The sequence below is a fragment of the Sciurus carolinensis genome, chromosome 10 (assembly GCF_902686445.1).
Source record: "Sciurus carolinensis chromosome 10, mSciCar1.2, whole genome shotgun sequence".
Taxonomy (NCBI): Eukaryota; Metazoa; Chordata; class Mammalia; order Rodentia; family Sciuridae; genus Sciurus; species Sciurus carolinensis.
Window position 1 is genome coordinate 2,756,104 of NC_062222.1, and position 26,759 is coordinate 2,782,862.

A 26,759-nucleotide genomic window follows, 5' to 3' on the forward strand; every position below is an offset into this window, starting at 1 on the left:
GCTCATTGTGTCCTAAAAGTCTCTGCCTGCCAAGACAGGATATTCCATGTCTCTAAGCTGTGTAGTTTTAGGCTAATGGTTGACTACAGATTGATTTTATATGTGATATGAGATGGACACTGAACTTCATTTTTCCTTGTTGTTCCTTCAATTTTTCCAGCACCAGAAGTTTAATAGACTTAAACTCCATGGATTGTCTTGGTGCCTTTTTCAAATAGTCATGCATCACCTAACACTGAGAATGCATTCTGAAAAATGCATTGTTGAACAACTTTATTGTGTGAATATCACAGAGTGTGTGTGTACAAACTAGGGTGGTTACGATGTTGATAGGCCATCTGACCTTCCGGGACCACCATCGTAAGTGTGGTCCATCACTGACCGGGATGATCTTGCAGTACACCACTGTATTAATTCTTCATTTACATGGGTCCATCTGTAGCCTTGCTGATCTGTTCTTTTAATCTCCTGGTTGTCTTTACAATACTGCAACATTGTTTTGATCATCAAGGCTTTATAGTAAGTCTTCAATTCAGGTTACATGTAATCTTTTACTTTGTTCTTCAAAAATATTTTGGCTGTCATAGTTATTTGTCATTGCTATATAAATTTTACAACCAACTTGCTAACCTCTATCAAAAAGAGCCTGTTGGGACTGTGAATATAATTGTGTTTGCATCAAATTTAAAGATATAATTGAGGAGACTGGTTCTTAGCAATATTCTGTCTTTCCATACAGGAATATAGTACCCTTCTGTGTTAGTCAGTTTTCCTTCCTGGGACAAAATACCTGAGAAAATCAACTTAAAAGAGGAAAAATGTATTTGGGCTCATGATTTCAGAGGTTTCAGTGCATGGGCAACTGACTTTTCGGTCTGTGATGAGAAAGAACATCATCAGAGAGCACAGGACATCCAAAAAGAAGAAGGAGAGAGAGAGAGAGAGAGAGAGAGAGAGAGAGAGAGAGAGAGAGAACGATGCTAGGGACAAATACAGTCTTAAGGCCATGCCCCCAGGCACCTATCCCTCCCAGTAGGCCCCAACACCCAAGTTTCCACTACCTCCCAAGAGACCATCTCACGAGTCCATCAGTGGACTAAGGAAGCCCTTGGTGAGGTTAGACCCTCACAAACCAATCACCTCCCAATGGCTTCTCCTCCAAACACTGTTGCACTGGGGACATTCCATATACAAACATAACATCTCCATTATTGAGATCCTCTTTCTCTCAGCAACAATGTATGGCTTTTAGTTGAGAGATTTTGCATGTCTTCATTAATAGGTTGCTAAGCATTTTATATTTGATGCTGTCACAAATGGGATTTGAAATTTTTCCATTTCCTAGTTTTCTGTTGGCATATACAGAATTAATTTTGTATCCCGACATTGTATATTGATAAATATACTTCTTAGTTCTTGTAGGATTTTTAGATTCCATGGACTTTCTATGTATAGTGACAGTTTTACTGCTTCTTTTCCAATGTTTATTTTTTTATATTTTTTTGTTCCTTATTACACGTTTGAACTTCCAAAAAGTTTTGAGTAAAACTTATGAGAATAAGCACCCTTGTTCTTGATCTTAATGGAAAGATTTTAATATGTCACCATTAAGTTTAATGTCAGTAACAGATTTTTTAATTTAACCTTTGTTGGAATGCACAAGTTTTCTTCTATTTGACTTTGCAAATATTTTTGTTGTTGTTAAATTATGAGTAGTGCTAAATTTTGTCAAATGCCTTTTCTTCATTTATTAAAATAATGATTTATTTTTTCCTTTTTTCTATTAATATAGTAGATACATTGATTAATTTTTAGTATTAAACAACTTGTATAATTTGCATGAACCATAGTTCATAGTGAGGTAATAAGCTTTTATATATTGCTGGATAGAGTTTGCTAATTTTAACGTATTTTCTACATCTATGTTTGTGAAAGATATTAGCTTCTAATTTTCTCCTCTTGAAGATTTCTCCATGGCTTTGGTGTCAACGTTATATTGATCTTATAATATGAATTTGGAAGTATTCCCTCATCCTCTGTTTTCTGAAACAGTTTGTATAACTTCATATCATTTCCTTCATAAGCAATCAATAGAATTCACCAGGAGGTCTATCTGGGTCTGGAGAGTTTCTTGTGAATTTTTTTTTTTTTTTCATATAGTGCTGGGGATCAAATCCAGGCTCTCACACCGTAACCAGGAACTCTACCACTGAGTTACAGAGGCTGTTTTTACAACTATGAGTTATATTACTTCAATAGATACAGGCTCTTCAGGTATTATCTTCCTTCTTATGTCAATTTTAGCAAATTTATCTTTTAAAGAATTTGTCCATCTTATATAATGTATTAACATATTGATATAAATGTTTTAAAATAATATTCATTTATAATCAAATGTCTGTGGGATCTAAAGTGATTTTTTATTCACATTGGTTACCTATATTTTCCTTTTTAGTTCACCAGTCTTGCTTGAGATTTGTTAATTTTATTAATCCTTTCAAAGAACGAATTTCAGGTTTAATTATTAGTCATTTTCCTTATTCATGGATTTCTTCACTTTTCATTATTAATTTCTTCCTTTTACCTATTTCAGGTTTATTTTACTCTTCTTTCTTTAGCTTCTTGTGTTAAAGTCTTAGATAATTGATTTCAGACCTTTTTATTAAATGTAAGTATTTAATACTAAAAATTTTCCTCCACCAGCTGCCTTAGCTGCATCCCACAATTTTGAAATGTGTTTTTATGATTATTAAGTTAAGAGATTTTCTAATGTCTCTTGTAATTTCTTCATTGACTTATAGGTTATTTGGAAAGCTATTTCTTAATCTTTTAAATAGTTGGAGATTATCTAAATGTCTTAGTATTAATAATTTCTGGTTGAATTTAATTGTTAAAAAGGCATATACTTTAAGATTTTGAAAAAATTTTGATATTTATTTCAAGACTAAGAAAATAAGGCCTAACCTGATGAAGGTTCCATGTGCTCTTAAAAAGAATGTGTTTTGAAGTTGCCCAGAGGCTGTAATTCTGCCCGTCAGGGGGAACAAGGAGGTCATGAAGAGGTGACTCGAAGGTTAGAATCCATGTGCTCTCTGTCCGGAGTTGTACTTCACTCATTACTTTGGAAGACTATGAAGACAGTAACTTATAATCATACCAGGGAAAAACAGATTGAGTTTATCTATGTAGGAGGTTAGGGAGATTTGTAGGTCTGTGAGATCAGACTCAAATTGACCCAGGACAATCTTGTGACTCTAGAGCCCTTTGTGATAATTATTATTAGGCACTTTCTAATAAATAATGCTTCTTTTATGGCCTCTAGATTTACTTATTTTTGGTAGGGCTGACACAAGTACACAACTTCAGTTACATAAAATAAAACATTGTCTTTCTTTTTACATGCCCATGTATGACTGTGCTTTGGTCATACTCTCTGGAGAGGTTTTTAAGACCAAATTGTTAAAAAAATTGGCCTTGCTCTTATCTACTCTTAATGTCAGCTGAGATTCCTCAGAGCTCACTCTTGGGAACATGTGAGAAGACTCTTGGATCCTTCTGCTTTTCCCGTACTGGTTGTTCCATGTGCCATGATGGGTCAGGACTTTATGTACTATATGTGACTTCCTTTGAAATCATCAGGACATTTCCCTCTCCAACAACTCTCCTCTTTGCAGAATGTGCACTGGTTGGCTTCCTGTTCTCTAGGGTTCTCTCAAGGCCAGGTGACTTACTGGAGTTGCAAGGTCCTTAGAGGGATCCCATTCTTCTCTGGGTCCAAAATGACCTTAGAGGTCAAGGGCCAAAATATTGGCTTCTTTTTCCTTGGCCCTTTTACTTTCCTTGACTTTGGTCCTTACTTTTGGTCTCCAAAGTCAAGGTGTTAAGCATTAGCAAGTCAGTTTGACCAGTCTTAAAGTGGGAGTAACATGTTCTAACTTGAACATCTACAGTTTTACAGTTACTCCTTTCATTTAATTAGGATCAGCATTAAATCCTATCTGTCCTGTAGGTAATAACTTACTGTCTTAAATTAATGCAGGATGTTCTGTTAGGAGTATTTCTGAAAAACAGTAACATAACAGGTATAAAGTTTGCAAGGAAAATACAAAATCAACACTATAGTATCTTCGGTATCTATGTAGCTTCTACAAAGACTCATATATTTATCAAGTCGATTACATACAAGTTTTACTTTTTAAAAACTCTTTTACAAACCTAAATACCTTTTACAATTTGCCCAAATCTTTTAAGTTTTGTGTCATATCCCCTGTTTATTTGGGGATCATAGTAATCTTTACAACAACAAAGCAATAATTCATCTTTGGAATGCCACGTTCAGCTTGATTCTGTCCCACTGCAGAGCTCTCCTAACTCAGAGAAGGATGAGACTCAGAGCCCTTGGCTTGGCCTTGCTGAAACTGGACTCTTAAAACATCTGTTTTACTTCTGAAGCTGGGCTTTGCCCTTTTTAAAAAGCGATCATTCTGCAACGTTCTCATGTATTCTTTCCTGAGTCTATCTGGATATCAGTCTTCACGAATCAGACAGGTGAGAGAGTTCTTGACTTCCTTTGTTGAGGAAGAAAATGGCTTCATGTTTTCATGTTCCACATTGTCAACCTTTGAACAAATCAGTCTCTCTTTATTTCCTTCTAAAAATACACTTAAATTCCCATCCCAATGTAAAGACTAACATGAACTTTTATATATAACTTATTGCCAACAAGTTACTTTCCTCCAGTTACAAAAAATTAAGTGACATAAATAAATACCAAGAAAATCTGTTATTTCTACACCAATCTGAAGGAGATTTTGCTACAGATAAATGTAGTTTGGAAAACACTAACTTGGCAAAGTGTTCTCCCAAGCTTTGCATTTTAAAAGGCTTGTATATTTGAAGACATGAATGCATCTAGTAATGGTTAGTGTCACAATTACACAGATGTCCTTACATTAACTAAGTTTAACCTTTAAAGTAAAATTTAGAATCCTTAGTGTACAACATTCACAAGTCTGCATGGGTTAGCAGCACTAGCAGAAACCAAAGGGTAGCCTTAAATCTCTTATGCATTCAGGAAACTATTCATTATCAGAAACAGACTTAGACAAACAGATGTAAGACAGGTCTTTAACTGGCAGTGTGGCCCTTCAACGTCAGATACACATACAAAAGAGAGCACTACTGGTTACCTTGCCAGCAAACGTGCATCAACGTCCATTTTACAAACTTCTACACAGCACTTTGACAAGGTTCAGGCAACCACAGCCCTCATATGTATACACACATCTAGTCACATATATCTAGGTGTCAACTATATTGTAATAACCTAAAATAAGAGTTGTTTATTTAGCCAGTTATGAAGTGATCCTTAAAAAGACTTTAAAACAGGTATAAACACTAATTCCTTTAGGACTTATTTTCCATAAGTAATAAAACCTAACAAACACAAGAAAACAATCTTGATAGGTAAGAGCAGTTCATTGTTCAGACTTTGCTTCATACCAGTATGTTCAAATTCAAATCACTTCAATTGATGGTGCTAATTATAACCAACTTAATCGCATACATTTTTTGAGATTTACTTTCTAAAAACCTTCTACCACCTACTTATACTCTACAACTTGTTTACATCCTTAGTTTTCTCCTCTCTTTTATCTTGTACTTTAGCACAAGAGTATCACTTTACCATACAAAACACTTTCTTATCCAGAAACATTCTTTTACTGTCTAATTTTCCATACTAAAATATAGTTCCATGCCTACACCTTTTCTTTGTTTTATCTCTTTTCTAGTTTCAGACCCTTTCTTAAAGTCTTATTCTGAAACAATCCTTATGAATGTCGTCTGTGCAAGTGATCTACACAGCGAGTTTCATCCTAGGAGAAGGTCGGGCAACTTAGCGTACACAAAAACGGCACCCGGATCTTTTCTTCTCCCAGGTGGCATTCAAGGGCTCGGAGCACAGGGTATTTTGAGCCTGACCTGTCTGCCTTCTCATTATCATATGCCATCAACTTTAAGCAAGTTTCCAGCTGTTAACTGAACCCAAAGGCCCCTTTTGGGCCTTTTTCTTAAATAGGCATATTGAATTCAATGGAGGAGGAAAGGGCCCTGTCCACCCTTTTCTTTAGGCTTCCTTGAAGATCCCTCTGCAGTTCTGTCTTTTTCTTTTCTGGGTGCAGGTGCTGAACCTGCAGCCTCCCCGTGCGTCTGGCTGGATGGGTACTGTGATAGCAAGAACTGCTCGGCCCACTCATGGTCGCCCCTGGCCAAATGGGGTCTCCTGTCAGATCTTAAAGGGGGACACCATTCCTGTCCCAGGTCATAACCCGTGCCAGAACCTACTGCCGCGTCCTTGTGGCCAGCAGCCTCCATCCCACACCCCCAGGGGCAAAAGGGGCTGGAAGGCAGGGCAGAGGCCAGGTTCTCTTTGTCCATTTTTCTACAGCCACATTCTTGTTTTCCAGCCCAGGGCTGCTGTCCCTGACTCACAGAGAGATGATCTGCGGCTGCTTGGGGCCAAGCTGAGAAACAGAGCTGGGAGGGACGGCCAGCGCTGGGTTGGCAGGGTGCAGCCCTTTCTTTTTGACCCTTTCTTCGGAGTCCTGCTATCCTTGCACACCAGAGGCAGTGCCTTTGCATCCTCAGCTTAGCTTCTGACTATTCAGACTCTGTATCATGCAACTGCATAAACGTCTGTGCCTACAGAGTTTCTTCCACTTACTTTACCTCTGAAAGGCCAACCCCAACTACAAGATCGTATAATAATTCAGAAAGCAGTTCAAAGGCAGATTGTTACCGTAAAACATCATCTTTTTCTTAGACAGGCTTATACTTATAGGTCGCCCTATCGGCCAAGATCTTTCCCAAGAGACTACCTATAGAATCAACTCTGCGTTGCCCATGTCTTAAAAGGCCAGTAACAGGTAAACAAAAACACAGACAGACAACCAGAGGAAACTCCTGAACCTCAGGCCAACAAACAGATGAGAACCTAGAATAGACCAGAAGGGAGTAAAGCCCCTAGGTTCCCCGTCCCGCTTACCCGTGATGCCTAGCCGGCAGCATCACAGATGTTTCCATGAAGAGGAACCGGAGGTCTCAGTGTGCGTGCCGGGGACCTACCTAATGGACTTGACTGAGTTCAGCTTCCTTTTTCTCAAAGTGGGCCAAGATGGAGCAAACTAAGCCATGCAGGAGGAGAGGGCAGGAGTCCCTGAAGCAGAAGGAGCTCTGGCAGCTTCTGGGATGGTCCCCTGATCCCTCCCTTTACTCACAGGAGCAGCTGCTTCCATTTGACCTCCAGCAAACGCAAGTGTCTCTTAACTCCCCAGCAGCCGGCTCTCGGCAAGCTCGCCAGCTGCCTGGCATAGAAGTGGGGATGCTTGGAGAGCCAAGCCTGCCCAAGAAAGCTGGAGCAGGGCTGCTTCGGGTCCCATCTGGGTCACCAATTTGCTACCAAAAGCTCAGTCCTTGTCTCCGATGCCAATCCAATAACAAGGACAGAGTTTTGAGGAAAGGGAAAAAGAAGTTTTAGTGCTGTGCAAGCAAAGGAGAAGCACAGGGACCGCTGCCCCTAAGGCGGTGATTCCCTCTTATTTCTTCCTGTATATCTGAATTTTCATCTGCTATAGTTTTGTTTAGCTTGGAGGGCTTTCCTTAATTGTTCCAGTAGGAATTCTATTACCTCTTTTGAATTTGGAATGGCCTTTATTTTGCATTCATTCTTGAAGCATGTTTTTGCTAATTAAAGAGTTTTGAGTTGACATTTTAAAAAGTATCTAAAGTGTATTTTTTGTCATCTTCTGACTTCTGTTGCCTCTGACGGGTGGGCGGTGGCGTCCCCGTCTTCTTCCCTCCCGTGTGAAGCACTCCTTCCCCCACCCCGCCCCTGCTTTCATTTTCTGGGTGTGTTTTGGTCCCAGCCCTGAGTGGGATGTTTAGGTGTAGCTTTCTTTGTGCTTATTCTGCTTGAGATCCTCTAAATTATGTAGGTCTGTAAATTAATGTTTTCCACCCAATTTGGGAAACAATTTGGACACCATTTCTACAGATATTTTTTCTGCTTCATTCTCTCCCTTCTCTCCTGAGATTCCAATTTCCCTCCTTAGACCAATTAATCTTAATTTAAGACCGTGGCATTAAATTTGCACTTCTGATATCAGACCTTTTGATCTTATAACTTCTACCACTTTTATGATTTCTGTGTCTGCTAAGAGTGCATTCATTCATCATGACCACTTTTCCCTAAGTTGCTTTAAAGTTACAGTCTGCCACCATCAATCATTGCATTATCTTGGGGTCTGTTTCTCTTGAGTATGGGTCACATTTTTTTGCATGTCTTATTTTAGTTCGTGTTTGGATTTTTAAATTCTGGTGTAATGCATGATACTTGGTAGAGACTCTGCCTTCTGTCTTCCTCTGGAGGCTGTGGATATTTGTTCAAGCAGACATTTATGTGACTGAATGTGTGGCAGCTTGAGGTCACATCTTGCTAAGACACCTTTGCTTTGTTTTGCTGTTGGTCTTGGAGCCAATCCTGCTCTTTATTGCTCAGGCCTAGCCTCCTTGAGGTCTCAGTGAAAGTCCGAAGTGCTTACCAAGTCCTTCCAACTTGGGGCCATTATGTGCTGGTTCTCTCCTCTGAGCCTCTTCCTAGCCTTCCCTGGCCGCTGGCCCCTGGGCTCCTTGGTGCGCCCTCTGCACTCTCAGCTCAGGGGCCATCTGGAGACCTGAGGCAGCTTAGATGCAGCTCTGAGGCTCTTTACTCAAACCTCCCTCCCTTCAGCTACTCCGTCACCCTAAACCATGTGCCATGGACTCCCAACAGTGGACGGAAGCCTCTGCTTGGTCCTGGTCACCCCAAACTTGGTCCTGGTCACCCCACACTTGGAGGATTGGGCAGAGCCCCAAGTTGAAAACAACGTCAACATAGATCTCAGTCAACATAGCTTTCTTCTTTCAAAAGTCAAATTCTCTCCACATTTTGCCCATTTCTGGTCATTCTCAGAGAATGACAAATAGTCATTTTCATATTTTACCCAGGATTGATCATTACTCTGTGGTGATGGCTTCTCTACCTTACCAGATCCAAAGTTCACCATGGTGTTCTGAACATTTGTCTACCACAGAGTGTGTAAACGTTGTACGGAATCATGAGTCTTAATTGTGTCTCTCCCACTTGACTTATTTTCCCCCTGCAGACTGGGGATTGAACCCAGAACCTTGTGCCAGCTAAGCACGCACCGCACCACCAGCTACATCCCCAGCCCCTCAGGCTCAAAATCCTTTACAACATGAGTCACTTTTGGGGGACATTTTAATACCTATCACGTTACAAGTGAACCTAAGAAAACTAGCAAGTTTGACGACGGGGCCTGGGACACTCTTCAGCTGTCAAGAGGAACTCCCTCGGGTTTTCCCAGATCAGCCACCTGAAGGGCGTTCTGAGCTTGAGCACTGTCCCCTGTCTGGTCTAGCCTCAGTGATTTTTAAATTCATTTTTAGTGATACAAATAAAAACTGGTGCTTTGGTTAGTCTTAGATTATGGATTAACAGGGCAAATAAGAAATAATGAGCCGTTATTGCTTTTTAATTTTTGTTTCATTATTAAAATGAACCTCCGACTTGATACGGCAGGTGCAGGGCCCTGGCCCTCCTCGCTCTCCAGGGGAGAACACGGAGGCAGAATCTCGGTTGAGCCCCAAGGGTCCCCCAGGGAAGCGCCAGGCATTCCCAGTCAGAGGAAGCGGCAGGCGTGACTGCACACTGTCATGTGGTACCAATCAGTGTGTGACAAACGATGTTTCCTGATTGTCGAAGGAAATATAAGCTGCAAGTGACACAGGATCCAGAACCTCGGACTCAGCGTACCCCTTGGACCTGGGCAGACTCTGCTGCCAGTTCCGGGTGCCGTAGCCTTCCCCGGAGGCGGGTGTGCAGGAGCAGCCTCTCCTGGCTCCAGCTGCCACTGTCCATCCCTCCCTCAGATGCTCAGTTGGCTGGTAGGCTTCGCCCCACCCTCTCGTCTCCTGGGCCGAAGCTCGAGTCCACCTGAGCTGGCGCTTGGCAAGGATCTGGGTACTCTCCTTTTCATGATGGAAATTGTTTAAAGGCGATTCCAAAGCTGGGATTTTTAAGGAATCAATTGATTCAGGATTCTTATGTTCTCAGTGGCAACACAGCTGAACTGACCTAATGTAACGGGACTCGCCGTCCCACCCAGGTTGGTGGGCGTCTGGGCAGGACTGGGGCCTCTGGGGTGCTGTGCTCTCCTCTGTGCTCAGAGCAGCGCAGGAGAGGGCACTCGGCGCCTCAGCCCAGGCCTGCGGCTCCGCAGCGCCAGGGGAAGAGAACTGCTCTCCACATCATCGGAGCAAGCGCGGCCAGGCTCCCACTGCTGGGCTTGAGTTCCGTTCCCAGCCCTGGATCTGGGGTGGGACCAGCCCGAGGGCTGCGAGTTGGGCGAGGAGCATTCCCAGGGGAAAAGAGGAAGGAGAGAGGCTGTAAGGCAGACGGAGGCTAGGCTGGGCTTTTCTTGGCGAGCGTTGCTGCATTGGAGGCAGAGACTGCAGAGGCCAGACGGCGTGGCCCTGGCTTCCTCAGCCGCTGTGTGGAGCGGCTGTGTCGAGGAAATCCCGGTCACGCACACAGTGGTGATGACTGGGAAAGAGGAGACCGATCAGAGGCAGTGGTCCAAGAGTGTGATTAAAAGGCTGCGCCTCGACAGCTTTCCTCCGTGACAAACACGGGGACATGTTGATGACCTTGTGCTGTGGGGCTGACATACCCCTCAGGGAGGCCAGGCCGTGGAGAGGAGGCTCTCCCGTGGGCTCTTTGCAGGAGAAACTCCCTGAGCAGGGTGGGCGAGTGGAGTCCACGCCGGCCACGTCACTGCAGGCAGGAGAAGCCAGGGAGGAGCTTGTGCCTGGCGGGGTGAGCACCGGCCGGGCGCTCCCACCACTGCCGGCGTCGCCTCTGTCAGCATTCTGCGACAAGCCCCGCGGGGCTCCACCCGTCACCAGGACTTCACGCACGCAAGGGGAAAGCCCCAGTGGCTTCTCGCCTCACACAGGTGAAAGATGGAGGCCGGCGCCCGGCTAAAGGGCCCCATGCAGGACTCTGGCTTCATCCAGCTCACTTTGCCAGGCCTTCTAGAGTGTCCTCTGGGGGCTGGCTCCTGGTGAGCAGGCAGCAGTGTCCCAGAACAGGTCTCAGCCTTCCTGTGGCCCTTCTTCCCGCTGGTCCTGCAGTTCCAAGAAGAAACGGCTTCCTGGCCCTGAGGCTGCCCCAAGGGCTGCTATAGGTGGTGCGGCTCTTTGTAGAGGCCAGCACTGGACGCACCTCTGTCCCCCCTCTCCAGTGACAGCTGGTCCTCCTGGAACCGGACACCAGCGTGTGCGTTTGCGTGGCTTCACTAGGTGGCAGCACATCCCTCCTTTAAGAGAGACTGAAAGGACGCGGTGAGAGGCAAGCGTGGGGTGCACAGAAGGCAGGAGCCAGGTGTTCCGCCACACGCCCGCTGGGGCCGCAGGTCACCTGCCGGGCGGTACATCGGTGGCGCCGTGGCGCTTCTGCTTCAGCCGGGCGCCGGGAGGGCCTCCCTGGGCTCAGCTCGCTGGAGAAGCTCCAGGCAGCCGCTCCCCTCAGCATGCGCGGCGCTGCTCTGCACCTTCCTCCTTCTTCAGCCTGACCAGCTGGGTCTCTCCTCTGGCAGGGGGCTTTGCCAATCCACAGACGTGCATACGCACACTCCTCTCCCAGCGGCCCTCAAGGGACCACTGGTTCCCAGCCAGTTGGTGGTGACCAGGCGCATGGTCTCCGCAGACACCAGGCCCTCAGCAGGGAAACTCGTCCTGTGGGATGGCTGCCCTGGGGCGGGGCGGGTGGTCGCAGCAGGTCCAGGTCCTCGTGGTGTGCGGGGACGTGTGGGGACACGGGCACAGCAGTGCTGCGATTCTCTCGCCTGAGCACTCACTCTTTAAGCTGGGGTGGCTCTCAAAGGCCAGGCTCTTTAGGTTAAGTAGGCCGAAAGAGAATTAAATTGTGACTAGAAAAGGAGGTAATCCATCTAAAATATAATAAACACACATTATTTTATGGAGGCTCACATATCGTAACTTTCATATTAGGAAAGTTAACAGTAAACTCCACTATGATAATAAAATTAGTCTTTTCTCCAAATCTTCTTATTTTTAAAATAAACCTTTTTGTGAATCACATTTATAAAAAAAAAAATATTTTTAGAAAAAAAAATCTCAGGCTAGCAAACAGGGTCAGCCTGCCCAGATCCCCTGGAGCTTCCCCGCAGTCCTCTGACTGCCCCATCTTGTGTGTGCTTGGCGATACCCAGTGCCTGGGGACTCAGCCCCACCAGATCCCGCTGTGCACACACCTGGTCAGTGCAGGGCCACAGATGCCAGCCTTTGGCCTCCAGGAGGGGCTGGTGACACTCAGGCTCAGTCAGGCTGAGTCTGGGCCTCCCCTTCCCAGCGCTGCTGCCCCAGGCCCTGCCGATTTCTCTGGGAACTGCTCCCTGGTAAGTCACTGGACCTTGATGTGCTCTCTCTTGAGAAACCAAACAAGGACACTTTATATCCCTACAACCTCTGATTTGTGACAGTGATAAGGATCAAAATGGAGTCATTTGTCAACATCGTGTAGAAGAATTTGGGGGTAGGCTTGGAACCTTCTCTTTCACATGCAGTGAAAGATCTTTAAACTTATAAACACGGAAAAGTAATTCTGCTAAAAGTTTAATAAGGGAAGGTGTTTCCATAGTCTCCAGATTTCAAACTGCTGAAGGACGATTTCAAAAGTAAAGAAGAGCTGCGGGTCTGTCTAACCGAAGGTGGGGCATTTGCAGAGGGTACGAGGTGCCCAGAGGTCAGAGAGAAGCCATCTGGGTCACGCAAAGAGGCGGCAGGGATCAAGCAGGGACGCGGGGCTGCAAGAGCCACCGTCCTCTGCAGGCGTCCTGAGCTCTCCAGTCCCGGGACCACGCCAGGCACCAGGCACAGAGCTCCGCCCACCCAGCGGAGCTGCACTAGGGAGCCTCAGCGAGGGACCCAGGAGAGGCCACGTGCGGTCAGGGAGGTGAGAAGTGGGTGGGTGGGCGTCCTGAGGACGGGGCACAGGGGATGGATCCGGAGACAGGAAGGAACGCCAGCATGGCTGGCTGACCTGGAAGGGCAGCAGGAGGACCAGGCTGGTAGCCCTGGCCAGCTCAGGCCTGCCCCCAGTGGTGCGGGAGCCGCTGGAGGCTCTGGCCCGTGGACTGACATGCTGACTGGCTTTTAACGGGCCCCCAGCTTGCTTTGTTGCACGTAGACTTTGGTGACAGGCAAGGACAAAGTAGGAAAGCTACTCAAGAGGTACTGCACCCACCCGCGTGGGAGACTGTGGCCTTGTTAAGCAAGCACAAGAGGTGGGCAGCATGAAGGGACCTGCTTCCAGCAGTATTTTGGGACAGAATCCACTGACTTTGGTGATGACTGAACTCAGCGTGTACGAGAGGCGTCAAGGAAGACGTTAAGGAATAAGTCTTGCGCCCTGTGCTTAGTTCAATTTTGCAGACATTTGTTTTCTACCCTACATCACTGGCTACGTACGAGGTGCTGTACTAGCAAGATGCAGTTCCTCCTGCCAAGAGCCTACATTCTGGAAAGAGAAACAGACATGGCAATAAGCACACATAACCCATGTCAAGACTAATGATCAGAGTACCGTCCCAGCCAGATGGTGATGGAAATGGTGTGACGCTGAACACCGGCAGGCACAGGAGGTTGTCCTGAGCACCCAGGCTGGAGGAGGGGTGCTCTGGGAGAGGTCCCCGCCTTCTGGAGCCACAGGAGCGAAGCAGCACTGTCCTCGGAGCTAGCAGCAGACTGAACTGGCTGGGATGAGAGCAAGGTGAGAGGAGATGGGGGCTGGTGGGGAGGATGATGGCGTCTCTGGGCCCTGCTCCTGCCTGGAGCTGGTCGGAAAGAGGGAGAGGTTTTTTGTGGTTTTGCATTTTGAGGCAAAGTTCTCACCATATTACCAGACTGGCCTCCAGCTCCTGGGCTCCAATGACCTTCTGCCTCAAACTCCCTAGTCAATAGGACTACAGGTATGTTTACCGCGCCTGGCTCAGAACGTTTATAGTAAGGGATTGTTGTGATCAGACTAGGTTTTATAAAGTGTCCATCTGGCAGCCATGTGGAGGTAGATAAAAGGAGAAGGGAGAGACTGGAACACAGTTGGAAGTTACTGCAACCAAGGCAGCGTGCGGGGGGCACCCAATACAGTAGGAGGTAATCCCAATACAGTAGGAGGATCACCAGTTCAGGACCGGCCTCAGTCACCCAGCAAGTCCTCAGCAATCTAGTGAGCCCCCAACAGGGCTGGGAATGTAAATCAGTGGTAAAGCACCCCTGAGCACAAGCCCCAGTACAATAAAGAGAAAGAGCTGAGAGCCCGCATGGGGTCTAGCACAGAGGAGCAATTGAGGGAGGCCCAGGGATGAGCGAGGGAGAAAGCAGAGTCCAGCAGGTCAGGCAGATGCGGTCCCATTCATCAGGACCAGGGAGTCCTGAGAAAGTGAAGGCCATGGACGTGGGAGAAAGGGTGGGGTCCAGCTGGGATGTTGAGGTGGAGATGGATCTTCACGGGGAGGTGGACACACAGCCCCGGGAATAACTGGGGGCAGCTGCCTGTAGCTACGACTTTAGGAGCCCAAACATACGGGGGATATTTTAAGTTACAGGAACACATTCAAGTGTCAAAGGAGGGACTTGAAGTGACAAGGGGGCCAGGAGAGGAGTCCTCAGGAACCCGGCCTTCAAGAGGAGCCAGCAGCCAGCAGTGAGAGGGCACAGTCACAGGCCACACCCCAACCAAAGGCAGCACCAGTGTCCGGTGGGAGCAGGAGGAGCCGGCAGGGGAGGCAGAAGCCACGCCAAGATCAGTTTGGAGTCTTGCACACATTCCTGAGTTGGGTAAGGATGAGGTCACTGTTGATCAGACGCAGCAGCTTTTATGGTGGTGACAGGTGTGGAACAGGTAGAAATCCGGTGACAGTGGCTCGCGGAGGGGGGTAGGACAGGTGCGTAGATTGTTCCTGCAGCAAAGGTGATGCCTTTTCCGCTGGAAGCAAGACCATGTCCAGGCGGATGGGGGCCGGAGTGGACGGAATGTGTTTATCTAACGCTGTGGCAGATGCTGGAAGCAGGTTAGTGTTCAGAGCACAGAGCGAAGGGACCAAGTGACACCAGCGAGCCAGGCAGGGAGTTTGAGGGAACACCCAGGTAGGGGCCAGAGCCGGCGTCTGAGGCCGGGCTAGGGGAACAAGGGTGAGAGGCTAGGAGGGCAGCTGGTTGGCAGGTGTGCACGAAGGACAGTCAGGGAGGAGCTGGTGGCTGCTGGCCCATCAGGAAGGAGCGGAACCAGTGGAGAAGCAGGAGGGCCGGCTGGAGGCCGCCGGGACGCAGCGTAGTCGGAGCTGGGAGACGGGCAGGCAGGGTGGCGTGTGTGTAAAGACTTCACAGAGGGGGCTCCGGGTGACGTCTGGACCTGGGACAGGATGGACTTGGGATGGGGTAAAACAGGCGCTCAGCATAAGGTCAAGGTCCCAGGAGGCTGCAGTGTGGGAGGCACCAAAGTCACCCAGGATGATGGCAGAAGTTGGGCTCAAGGGAAGGAACACGCTAGAGCTCCCTGGACCTGGGCAGGAGCCTGCAGACGACATCACTGAGCAGAAGGGACTGAGAAGCCCCTGGGAGCCATGCCCAGGGGTGCTTGTGGCAGGCACATGGGCACCAGGAGTGTGCCCTCAACTCCTCCCAGGCCTGCCACTCACGTGGGAGGGCTGCAGAGGCCCCCAAGGCTGGGACAGTGGTGTGGACGGTGCTGTGAGGTGGCCCCAGGCAAGGAGAGGAGCCCGTCTTCACCAAGGACTCGTAAAGTCATGCGCTCCAGAAACCAAGGACCAAGACTGCCGCACTAAGGGTTTCCAGGGAATCACAGAAGACAGTTGTACTGACTGCACAGTATTTAATATGATCAGTTCTTAAATAAGAAGATAGACGCATAAACAATTAAAATGAAATATATAATAAATAATCATTAAGTTATAAAGTACATAGTTTATATTAAAACTAAATTCTCAGATGCAAATGTAAATACAGAAGAGCAATAATATAGAATAATAATGCTATGATTTTTATACAAGTGTCCAGAGAAGGTACTTTCAGCTAAAATATTCAAAATTGTGGTAAGTTTTCCCTGAACTCAGGACCTGCAGCAGAGCTTTCTCCCCTCCCTCCCTCCCTTTTCTGTCTCTGCAAATGCCATCGGAACCGTGTTAAGCACCGAGCATCAGACTCTGTGGAGTCTTGCTTCGAGGCATGGTCCGGCCTTCCTGCAGGCGCACCCAGGACCCCAGAGACTCACTCAGATGTCGGCAGCTTTACAAAATGCAGAACAGGCCCTGGGGCTTGAGTTCAGCACCCTGGATGTACACAAGGAGGTGGAAATCCTCAAAGCTAAGCAGTGCCCACAGTTTCAGGCGTCCCGTGTCACTGTGCCAGGTGAACAGTGGCGGCTCCCTGGACACGGCCCTGCAGAGGGAAGCACTGCCTTTCCTGGGCACTGGGAGCTGTGCGGGAGCCTTTAAACTGTCTAGGTTCTCAGCCAGTGACCCAGTGAGCCATGCTTACTTTAGAGTGGAGAGGCTGCTCAAAGGATTAGATCATATTTTTAACAATAAACACACCCAAATAAATACATTATTTTAAATATAAAATCACAATGTCAAGAAGTCAGTAAGTACAAAGCCAGAAAGAAACAGTCTGGCACTTCCCCACGCTCCAGAAGGGCTGCGTCCCGGGGCCTGGCCCGCTCTGGGCTCTGCCCAGCAGCCCATCCCTGGACACGCGGCAGGTTCTGCTGCCATCCACAGGCAGAGGCTCACACGGTCCCGTGTGACAGCATATTCCAAAGGCTTAAAAACGTGACACTTCTGATGATGAGACACTTCATGGAGCTGAGTGAATACCCAGGCTGGGCGCATCTTTCCAGTCTGTGTCTGTCTCGAAACACTCTCAGGTAGCTGCGTTCTCCTCTCAGAGCCTAAAGCACGTCCGTCCACCTGCTCCTGCCTGCTCAGAGCACTGAACAATAAGAGATTCTCAAGTAGCTTATTCCAGTCTAGCGAAAATTTTATTTTTCTAGAGTTTTTAAACTTGATATTTAAACACACTCTGATGGAATTGAAATGAAGGGGCAGTTAGAGCAGATTGCTTATTTTTACAACCCTTGGCAAAAGATCGGACAATTTCCTGGAAAGCCTGGAACAGGCCTTCCGGCCATTTTGTCTCCTGGCTGTGAGTTTATGTTGGTGACTGAATTTGTCTTCTCCAAAGCAAACAAAAGTGTCTAACATGAGAAACATGTTTTGAAACAAATTCATCACAGAAGTTTCATTTTAAAAAGAAGAAAGCAAAGATGGAAGGAAGGAGACCTCTGGAGGTTCTGGCCCCCTCGTAGAGCGAGGGCACAGTCTGAGGAGCCAGGACACTGCCTCAGCCCTCTGGTCCCAGAAGGCCATGATGCCCCCTCCGCAGCTTTTACTTGACATGTTTGCAAATCTAAAAGACTAAGGAAGTCTATGTCATAAATACACTCATAGCTACAGCATTTAAATATTTTTGATGATAAAAAAGCAGGATTTTTTGGTCCCCATCTGGTAAATCTGTCGCCTGGTGTCTACATAAGTTACATATTCATTTGTTAAACACTGAGATAAAAAGTAAACTCTTGAGATATGAGTTTTTAAACACCCCGTTTTCATTTCCTTGAAGGAACTCGGATTTCAGCTTTTCATTTGATCCTGTGCTTCCACATGTTCAGCTTCAATGAAGGCGTGCGCTCTTAAGTTATGATCCTGACAGAACTCATCCTTGTGAATCAACATTGAAGTGAACATAAGATCAATCAAGTCCTGAACAGTATTTTTGGTTAATAACGTTAGCCTTCTCCATCAATCAAGGAATGTCATAGTTGGGCAGTAAAATAAAGTAAAAATTTCAAAAGCCATAGAAACCCATGACCTAGGCAATCAGACACCTTGAACTGAATAAAGTATTGCATGATAATTTGGGGAATGATCCTAGCTTTGCACACTTACTGGGGTCTTTTCCACACTAATAGTCTGTACTTCTGTACTCTGAATGCCAAGAAGTGAGTTTGACTCCTGTTAGAGTGTGTAACATAGTGTCCAGCTTCAAGTCAGATCCTCGGGAACCTTCATCTCCCTGAGTCTAGGAAAGATGCTGGTGGATCATCTGTGGAGAGAGTATGCCATGAGTACCCGGAATGCGAGAAGCAGGCGGTCAGCCGGAGGCCAAGTCCAGCACAAGGGGGATTAAGGGAGATACCTTTTGGAGAAGCGATTTCAGTCTTTCCAGAAATTCTTTTGGTGGTTTCTTCTCATAGGAATCACATGAAGGGCATGTCTAGAAATCAATGAAAGGCAACATTCTTCTTTAACACTTCTTTCTACTGATTAAAATGTCATTTAAAGTTTATTTTCCAGCCAGGCTTGGTGACACAAGCCTGTAATCCCAGCAGCTTGGGAGGCTGTAGCAGGAGGATTGCAAATTCAAAGCCAGCCTCAGCAACATGGCAAGGCCCTAAGTAATTTAGCAAGACCTTGTCTCAAAATAAAAAATAAAAACCAGACTGGGGATAGATGGTTGAGTGGTTAAGCACCCCTGGGTTCAATCCCTGGTATGAAAAGAAATAATTTAAGATAAAATTTATTTTCCCCACTGAAGGCATAAAGTATGTTCTTTGAAAAACATCTGGGGGAGCTGGGTGTGGTGGGGCACTCCTGTAATCCCTGTGGCTCGGGAGCTTGAGGAAGGAGGATGGTGAGTTCAAAGCCAGCCTCAGCAACTTAGCAAGGTGCTAAGCAACTCAGCGAGACCCTGTCTCTAAATAAAAAAATAAAAAGGGCTGGAGATGTGATTCAGTGGTTAAGTGCCCCTGGGTTCAATTCCTGGCACACACACAAAGAAAAAAAAAAATCTGGGAAAGTAAATAAAATTGTTCTGAAAGTAACAATGGTAAAATCACTTGTGACCCTGCCCTGGGAAAGGCTGCAATGTTGATTTATCTCCCCGCCAGTGTTGTCTGAGATTTCTGTTTTTACTTTTCTTTTAAGTTATGCTAGTTGATAATCTTTTTTTTAACACATCACAAGCATTTCCTAGGTGTTACATATTCCTCAAAAATATTAAGTATAATGGTTGCTTTGTGATCCAACCTAGAATTAAATTACTACCATATTTGGACACATAGATAACTTCTAACTTTTCACTTTTCTATACAGTACTTCATAAAACACCTCTGTAAATCATTTTTCATATATATCTTGTTTAATTTATTTGATAAATTTTAGTAGTAGAATAACTAAATTAAAGAAAAAGAATTTTTTAAGGCTTTGGATGTATTGTAAAATAAGTATATGTTTTTTCACTCACAGCATTATTATTATTGGAAAAATAATCATAAACAAATTCTTATCTAATTGAAAAAAAATAGGATTTCCTTGTTTTAATGTGCATTTGATTGCTGGGAGAGTGAACAATTTTTTACATGAATCCTGCCTGCTCACACTTCTTTCTTTATTCCTTTCTTCCCTCCTTCCTTCCTTCCTTCCCTCCTTCCCTCCTTCCTTCCTTCCTTCCCTCCTTCCCTCCTTCCCTCCTTCCTTCCTTCCTTCCGTAAGTTTTGAATTTGCATTCTTTATTCTTCTCCCTGTGGAGATGCAGAACACCAGGCATTGCTTGGCATTTAAGCGCCTGGTTGCGGGTTCCATGCTGTAGTGACGACATCTGGCTGAGAGACAGGTGAGGCATTCTGACAAGTGTCTGTGCACCTGGTGTGTCTCTTGCTTCCTGAGTGGTCTCACCCTCCTCCGTTACACGAAGGTGCCTAACTGGACAGCTCCAAGTTCAGTGCTAGGGTGTTGCGATTTAAAGCCACGCCCAGCTTCTTTCATCCTGAGGAAAGTTTTAAAGGGCCATTTTTCACATAGTAACCTGGCCAAGCAGTCAAAGGAAATAAGAATCATCTTGGTAGTGTCATTAAGATTTCACCTGAAGCACATGTGGAATTTCTTGGAGGAGGAGACTTGATAACAAGATTTTAGAGTGACTTATTTTATGTGGTTTACACGGGCTTAGATTAATGCTTAAGTGCCTCATGTTCTTGCATATCAGCATTGTGCATGAGTTGGCAGAAGAAGATATACACAAGAAGGACTCGGAATCTGGAAGACACGGAAACTCCCCATTCAAGCAATGGGGTAGACCTTTTTAAGTTCAGCACTGACTCCGTTACTGTCCAGGACAAAAATATTCTTTAAGAGAGAAGAGCAAAGTTTAAGACTGATCCCTTTTCTTGTCCGAAAACTAGGATCCAGCTCCCATGAACAAGAGGACAAGCCACATGTGGCTGTGTATATAATAGGAGGGAAGTGCTTCTTAGCACCTAAGTCACAGTCGGATGCTCTTTTACGTCGCCTTGGGAAGCTGCATGAACATATTCCAGCTACCAGCAACTCATAGCAAATCCTAATTGGGTTCTGGGCACTTTTGGGGGTTTGAAAGAAACAAGCTACTTCTCAAAACGTGCCACATGTGACAAGGTGTCACTAGAGCCCTAGAGGCTCTGGCTGCCTGTAGGTGTGTGTGTGTGTGTGTGTGTGTGTGTGTGTGTGTGTGTGTGATATAACAGACATTTTACAATGCAGTTAACAAACACAAATGGGATAGGTGACAAGTGAAGTCTTACTGGAATGTGTTCCTGCTCTCTGCTTGCATTCGTAGAAGGTAGTTTCCTCTTCAGCCTTGAAATCAATAGACTGATGCTCTTTCTGTTGTCTTCTGTCTTTGCTGGCTTGAGGCGGGCCTTCTGAAAACACGAAAAAGCTGCCTCCTCACAGTGTTCCTGAAAGAGAAGCAGTCTGCATAGATGCTATGGAAGTCACTGACGTTGCTGAGCCCTAAGGCCTGCTCACACCTCCACTTAAATGTTGGCCAGAAAAGAGGGAGGTGCCTGGGTGTCAATTTCCCCTTGTCCTGGGAAGAAAGGACATTTCCTGCCTTGCCAAGACAGGAGAAGCAGCTAGCTCCCTTTCCCATGGTTCTTTACTCCTGACTCCGCACCGCTGCACCGAGGCCCGTTTGGAGGTCTGGCTGGTAGGAGGGCGGTGGGAGGCAGGGGGCAGGGAGTTCGTTTGGTTTAGGAGCACGTCTGCTGAAGCATGAGGCTCCCAGCTGCCCCGCAACCTTGATAAATTCTGCTGCAGTCTGGCTGAGGTCTTTGGTTGGCCCCTGTCTCTCTGTGAGGTCCGTGGAGCATTTCCAGTGATGGGTCTTGAGCAGCTTCCACCCTGCGCAGCACCTGCCCAGGCCTTGCTGCTCAGAGCTGCTCGGTGTCAACTGTGGAGTCCACAGGTGAGTGAGTGAGTTAAAGCCTGCATTTGGGGAAAGGAAGTGGGTTCCTACCTCTGATGGCATTTTAGAAGATTCCTATGCTTGCCCTAGGCTGCGCATGGCTATTCTAAAATCCTGTTCACATCCTTGGGTAGGTCAGGGTAGGATTCTGCAGGAATCAAGCAGCTGAGAACAGTATTTGAGATTTGCCCAAGCAGTGGGATGGACGACCATTCCTTAGAATGGGCTGGGGACGCAGCTGAGTGTTGGAGCATTGCCTAGCATGCAGAGGTCTGGGTTCCACCCCCAGCACCACAGGAAGAAAGGAAGGAGGTGAGAAGAGTGCCTCCAGGAATGGACAAGTGGACAGAACAAGGATTTTGACTTAGCCAGATGACTAGGGAATGAGCCAGAATCTTAGCAACCAAACTGGGAAGGAAGTGGAATTCACCGGGAGAGCAGCACTCACACCCACTTGCGGAAAGCATACTGCTGCTGGCCTGCGGGCTCGGATCTGGGTTACTCGTGTCTGTGCTACTGTTTTCTTTGAGCCCACGCTTATGGTGCTGTTTCCCCCCAGAGCGCCACATCATCTCACTAATGCACACGGAAGCCACTGCCTTCCATCCAGAAGCCTCCAGAAAGAGGCGCTGGCAGGGTCGGACAGCATTCCCTGTCTGCTCAAGGGCAGTCAGCTGAAGGCAGTCCACTGCTTTGCATTTTCCAGCCCACGTGCCCACCCCACATGGATGTTGATTAATAACACGCATCTCTAAGTCACAAACCCCCAGTTTCGCTTTGCATATGTAGCCGCAAGCCGAGAACCTGCTTATCTGGTTTCCTTATATCAGGCCTGGTTGCCTTTCATCGGGCAAGGTAGTGTCCTTTCCAAGTTTGCCAAACTGCTTATTTAATAGAAACTATTTATAAATGTTAATTATAGCACTTTTTTTTCCTTGAAAACCACATGTTCATGTTTGTTGAAGTTTTTTCTTTTCTCTTCTTTTTGACCACAACCGGCTTAACTTACTGGAAAAAAATAATATTCATATTTAAAGAGGTAAATTTTCCAGCTGAAACTGAAAACACTAACTGCTTCATCCGTGATGATCTGAGAAACCAGCATTTCTCACAGGGGCCCATTTTGCTGAGTTAACATTTTCATTTGTATGTTCAAACAAAATTAGGTTCCAAAGAAGTCCAGGGGCCCTACAGAGCCAATGCCTGTGGCAATATTGCCAGGGATGGTCAAGTGGGGGGTCAGAACTTTAGCCCTAAGGAAGCCTTTCTGTCATCGAAGAAGGCGTGAGGGGACAAGACCAGTGCCACGGCTGCGCCCCAGCCCTTCCTGCTCACCTGTACTGACAGACGCCGTGTCGGCTTTGTCGTTTTGCCCTGCAAGCAGCAAAGCTGTGCCCGGCAATGTATGGTCTGGACAAATGACTGCCGGTCTGACCTAAGGTGCACCCCAGAGCAGCCTCAGGAAGGAAGAAATGAGAAGCCACCCCTGCCAGCTGCCTGAAGGTGCGCAGGGGAGACGAACTTGACTCAGGCCACCTGGGCACCCGGCTCCGGGAGTTCCGGGCTGGCCCGAGTGCCTGCACAGCAGCCCCTGGGCACGCTCGCCCTTGGCAGGCGTTGGTGACGGCAGAGTCGAGGGAAGGTCTTGTTCCCTCATCCTTCAGAACTGGACACGAGGCGCTTTTGGTCCCACGTTAGTGCTGCAGACCAGGGGGAGCAGTAAGCAGGTCCAGAGCAGGGGTAGAAGCCACTCCGCTGGTGGGAAGCAGGCGAGGGCTGCTTTTGGAAGAGGGTGCACTGTTCTGCCATTGAACATTTGAAAGCATTTGCCTCCTCGGAGACTATCTGCAGCCTTCTTAGTTTTTTTTTTTTTTCTTCTTCTTTTGCAAAAAAGCCAGAATTATTCATGGTAGGAAGCCTTGCTAACTGGAAAGATCACCTTTGTCCCCCACAAAAACTGAGTATGGATCAGGGGTTTGCAACAGCAGCGCCACAGATGCATGGGACTGTGTAGTCCTCTGCCAGCAGATCTGTCCGGCGCGCTCCAGAGCGTGTAGCAAGAGCCCTTTCCCTGCCATAGTCGCGCCAACGCGACATTTCTCTGGACAGTGTCAAATGTCCTCTGGGGGCAAAATCACCACTACTTGAGAGTCCCTGGTTTTTCAACTGAAGGAGAAAGAGAGGAGAGAGACCTGGAGGGCCGATTGGAGACCCTCCATGAACACGACCTAATGCCACCTCTCAAAGGTCCTATTCTGAGTGAACTTTCCAATTCTGTTTCAGGCCCTGCTTGATGCTGACCTGAAAACCTTGGCCTAATGCTGCTGTGGCCTTGTCTCGTTTCTTCCTTCCTGACTTTTTCTGCCAGTGAACTTAAAGGTCTCAGGCACACACTACTCACTTGTATCATAGAAAGCGCTGCTCGATCGGCTTATCAGACAGATCTAGTATTGCTGAGACAAAACCTGCTCGTGATGTAAGATAAAAGTACCTCTCAGTGGAAGAGGGACGACTAGGGACTGGAAGGAGCAGGCCCAGAAGGTGGACGGACATGTGTGCACGGGTGCAAACATCACCGGACTCTGTTACTTTGTACAATGGATGTGCATCAACAATCACAGCACAAAGATAAAAAATGAAAGTGGCTATAGAAACATTTAAACTTTAGAAATCTTTCATTAACACAACATATAAAGGAATTGCCCACGGGATGAGTTTAAGTCAGAAAATGGGGCATTTTCCTGTTTTGCCAGCTGAGGAGTGCGACTGGGAACTCTGCAGAGGATGGGGACACGGGCCAGAAGTACATCTCTGGGCAGTTAGACACTGGGCTCCAGAGCCATTCCTAAGGATGCTACTTTCGCTTTAGATGCTGCTGAGTAGAAAAGTACCTAGTAAATACGAGAGTAGCTAGGTTCCGAGCTGGAGAGTGAATTTTAGAGAAAAGCAATAGTTGTGACTCATTCACTTTCTAAAGTTTGACAATCATTTACCATAACTGTTTTCTTTGCAGTGCCGCTTTGTAAATCTGCCCCTTTGCAGTGTCCAAATTACTGGTAGCACTTTCATAGTTACCCTAATTTGTGCAATTAAAGGCTTGTGACCATGACTGTGACCTTTCTCAGATTGCATTTATACTCTCAGGGTGCCAGACCACAGCCCATACTGAAGACGCTACTGCAGGAAAGACCAGTGGGCACCACTCTCGAACTAGATGCCTGGCTGCTTCTCCCTGGAGCTCTCATTTGAGGGGCTGAAGAGATGGACTGAGTGGTTGACCTCACGGAAGGCCGAGGTGCGTGTGAACTCCACTCCAGGGAGGGCTTGGCTTCCACATTACTGTTCCTCATGCTGTTCCTGGGATCTGGTTCTTGCCTTCCTTTCACTTATGCATTTCTAGCTTATTATTTAAAGGGGCATTCCTCTCCTTCTGGTATGTGCCTGTATTCCCTAAATAAGATCCCAGAGAAGACCAAGGAAGCTCCGTGACCAAAGCTCATGAGATGCAGCTAGCTGTTGTTGGTACGGAAGCTCATCCCAACATAGGTTTCTCTTCCAGTTTTATCATTCTGTCTTAACAACACCACCTAAGAGTACTCTTAGAGAAACTTGAAGGTAAGCATTTATTTTATAACAAACATAATATAGTAGTTTGTTGGTAAATCTGTGACTATTTGATCAAAATAGAAATAAGTATTTTACCAATTATTAAATGCCCGAATTCATTGAAATTAAATGTATTTCTCAATGACCATCTTAATGTCTTTCTTAATAGATTTAAAAGCATATCAAATAAATTCAGCGGGTCTTACCTTCACATCTTGTGGAGCTGGCAGAAGTTCAGGGTCCTATAGTGAAAAAGAGATGAATTCCGGTTGATTTTTGTGAGTTAAAAGCCTGCTCATATGCTAACTGAGAAATGTTATTAGATGCTGCCATGATGCGTGTGCTCTTACCAAGTCATTCACACAATTTTTCAGCTGGTCAACAGTGTCTATAAGGTGACGCATTCTAATCATGAGGCGATGATCTTGCCCTTGGGAGCTTGAGTTATGGGCCACTGTCCCCAGGAGGATGACCATCAGACAGAGAGTCACCCTCTCCATGTTGTAGGACCGGGCTCCTCGGTGCGACAGGAGGGCAGGAGCCTTCTGCTCACCTCAGTGTGACTGAGGACAGGCTGTTGGTACAGCACCTATTTATTCACCCTCCAGGGAGAGGCAAGGCCCTCCCATGAGCCTGGAAATCTCTGTAGAATGGATGAATGTGAGTAACTCAATTTTCTTTTCCACTGGCTAGGTGTACGTGTGCATGTGCTAGTGCGTGGGGGCAGGGATGGATGGAGTGAGCGAAATGTGCCCCGTCTGCAGCTTACACAGGAAAAAGAGAGAAATGGGTGAATTCCAATGTTCAGCACGAAACAAGAGAGAGTGCTGAATGGCAGGTACTCTAATGCCTCAAAGAAGTAGACACAACACTTTGATCTCTTCTTCTCTGAACCCCTGACATCTTACCTGTCCTCTCTGACAGTCATAAGGGGACTTTGACATGAGTGAAGTGGCAGAGAGCAACTACTGGCAGGACTTTTTCTTATGGTAATGACTACGTCTCTTGGCTGAAACCACCCTATGCCAAGGTGATCATAAAGGGAAGAGGGAAGACTACCTCTCAGGAAATTTTAAATGAAGGGGGTATTTTCCCAACCTGTAAGACTACTTTAAGTTTTTATCAGGTGTGAAGGGTCTAAAATAGAATTGGCTCCCAACTCTTCACCAAAGCATCTTTAAATAACACTAACGTTGGCTTCTGACATTTTATTTGGCAATCTGATTTATAAATATCATGAGAGATTCTCATATTCTGTAGAAAACTTAATCCCCCAATCAAGATACCATTATACTATTAAAAGAAGCTGTCATTAAAATAAACACCCACAAATTCCTCTAATGTCCATCTCTTCCGCATGATGATGCACCAGTTAAATGGATGGAAGATGCTACTACTCATTGAATTCAGATAATTCCAAACAGCAACTTCAGAAGTGCTGAGGCACGGTGCTTTCTGGGAGGGCAGTGTCTGCCACTTCTGTTAGACGTTGTCCCCTGTGGGTGTGAGCACACCACTCTAACTGCCTCTGCACCAGGTAGAGGCCGGCCCAAGGCTGCATCTCCAAAAAAGGTTTGCGTCCTCGCTCCTCTGCCTCTCTTGTCCCTGAGGCTCTGCCTCTTTGAGAAAGTCGAACCAATATTCTGGCC

General features: G+C 46.5%; 1 protein-coding gene across 1 annotated transcript; it reads right to left on the reverse strand.

Moving 5' to 3' along the window:
• Positions 1-18,300: 18,300 nt before the first annotated feature.
• Positions 18,301-25,610, reverse strand: Il21 (interleukin 21). The gene is made up of 5 exons (XM_047567400.1): positions 25,461-25,610; positions 25,317-25,352; positions 20,840-20,995; positions 18,418-18,495; positions 18,301-18,324 (listed from the first exon to the last, which is right to left on the reverse strand). The coding sequence occupies exons 1-5, from the start codon at positions 25,608-25,610 to the stop codon at positions 18,301-18,303; spliced, it is 444 nt and encodes a 147-aa protein (XP_047423356.1).
• Between the last annotated feature and the right edge of the window lie 1,149 nt (positions 25,611-26,759).

What these genes read in the sequence shown, in the direction of transcription:
- Il21 (XM_047567400.1), bottom strand. Translation starts at nt 25,610, where the DNA reads ATGGAGAGGGTGACTCTCTGTCTGATGGTCATCCTCCTGGGGACAGTG. An exon ending in AAAATTGTGTGAATGACTTG is followed by an intron (nt 25,353 to 25,460) that starts GTAAGAGCACAC and finishes TTTTCACTATAG; the next exon opens with GACCCTGAACTTCTGCCAGC. An exon ending in TGAAATCGCTTCTCCAAAAG is followed by an intron (nt 18,325 to 18,417) that starts GTATCTCCCTTA and finishes CTCTCTCCACAG; the next exon opens with ATGATCCACCAGCATCTTTC.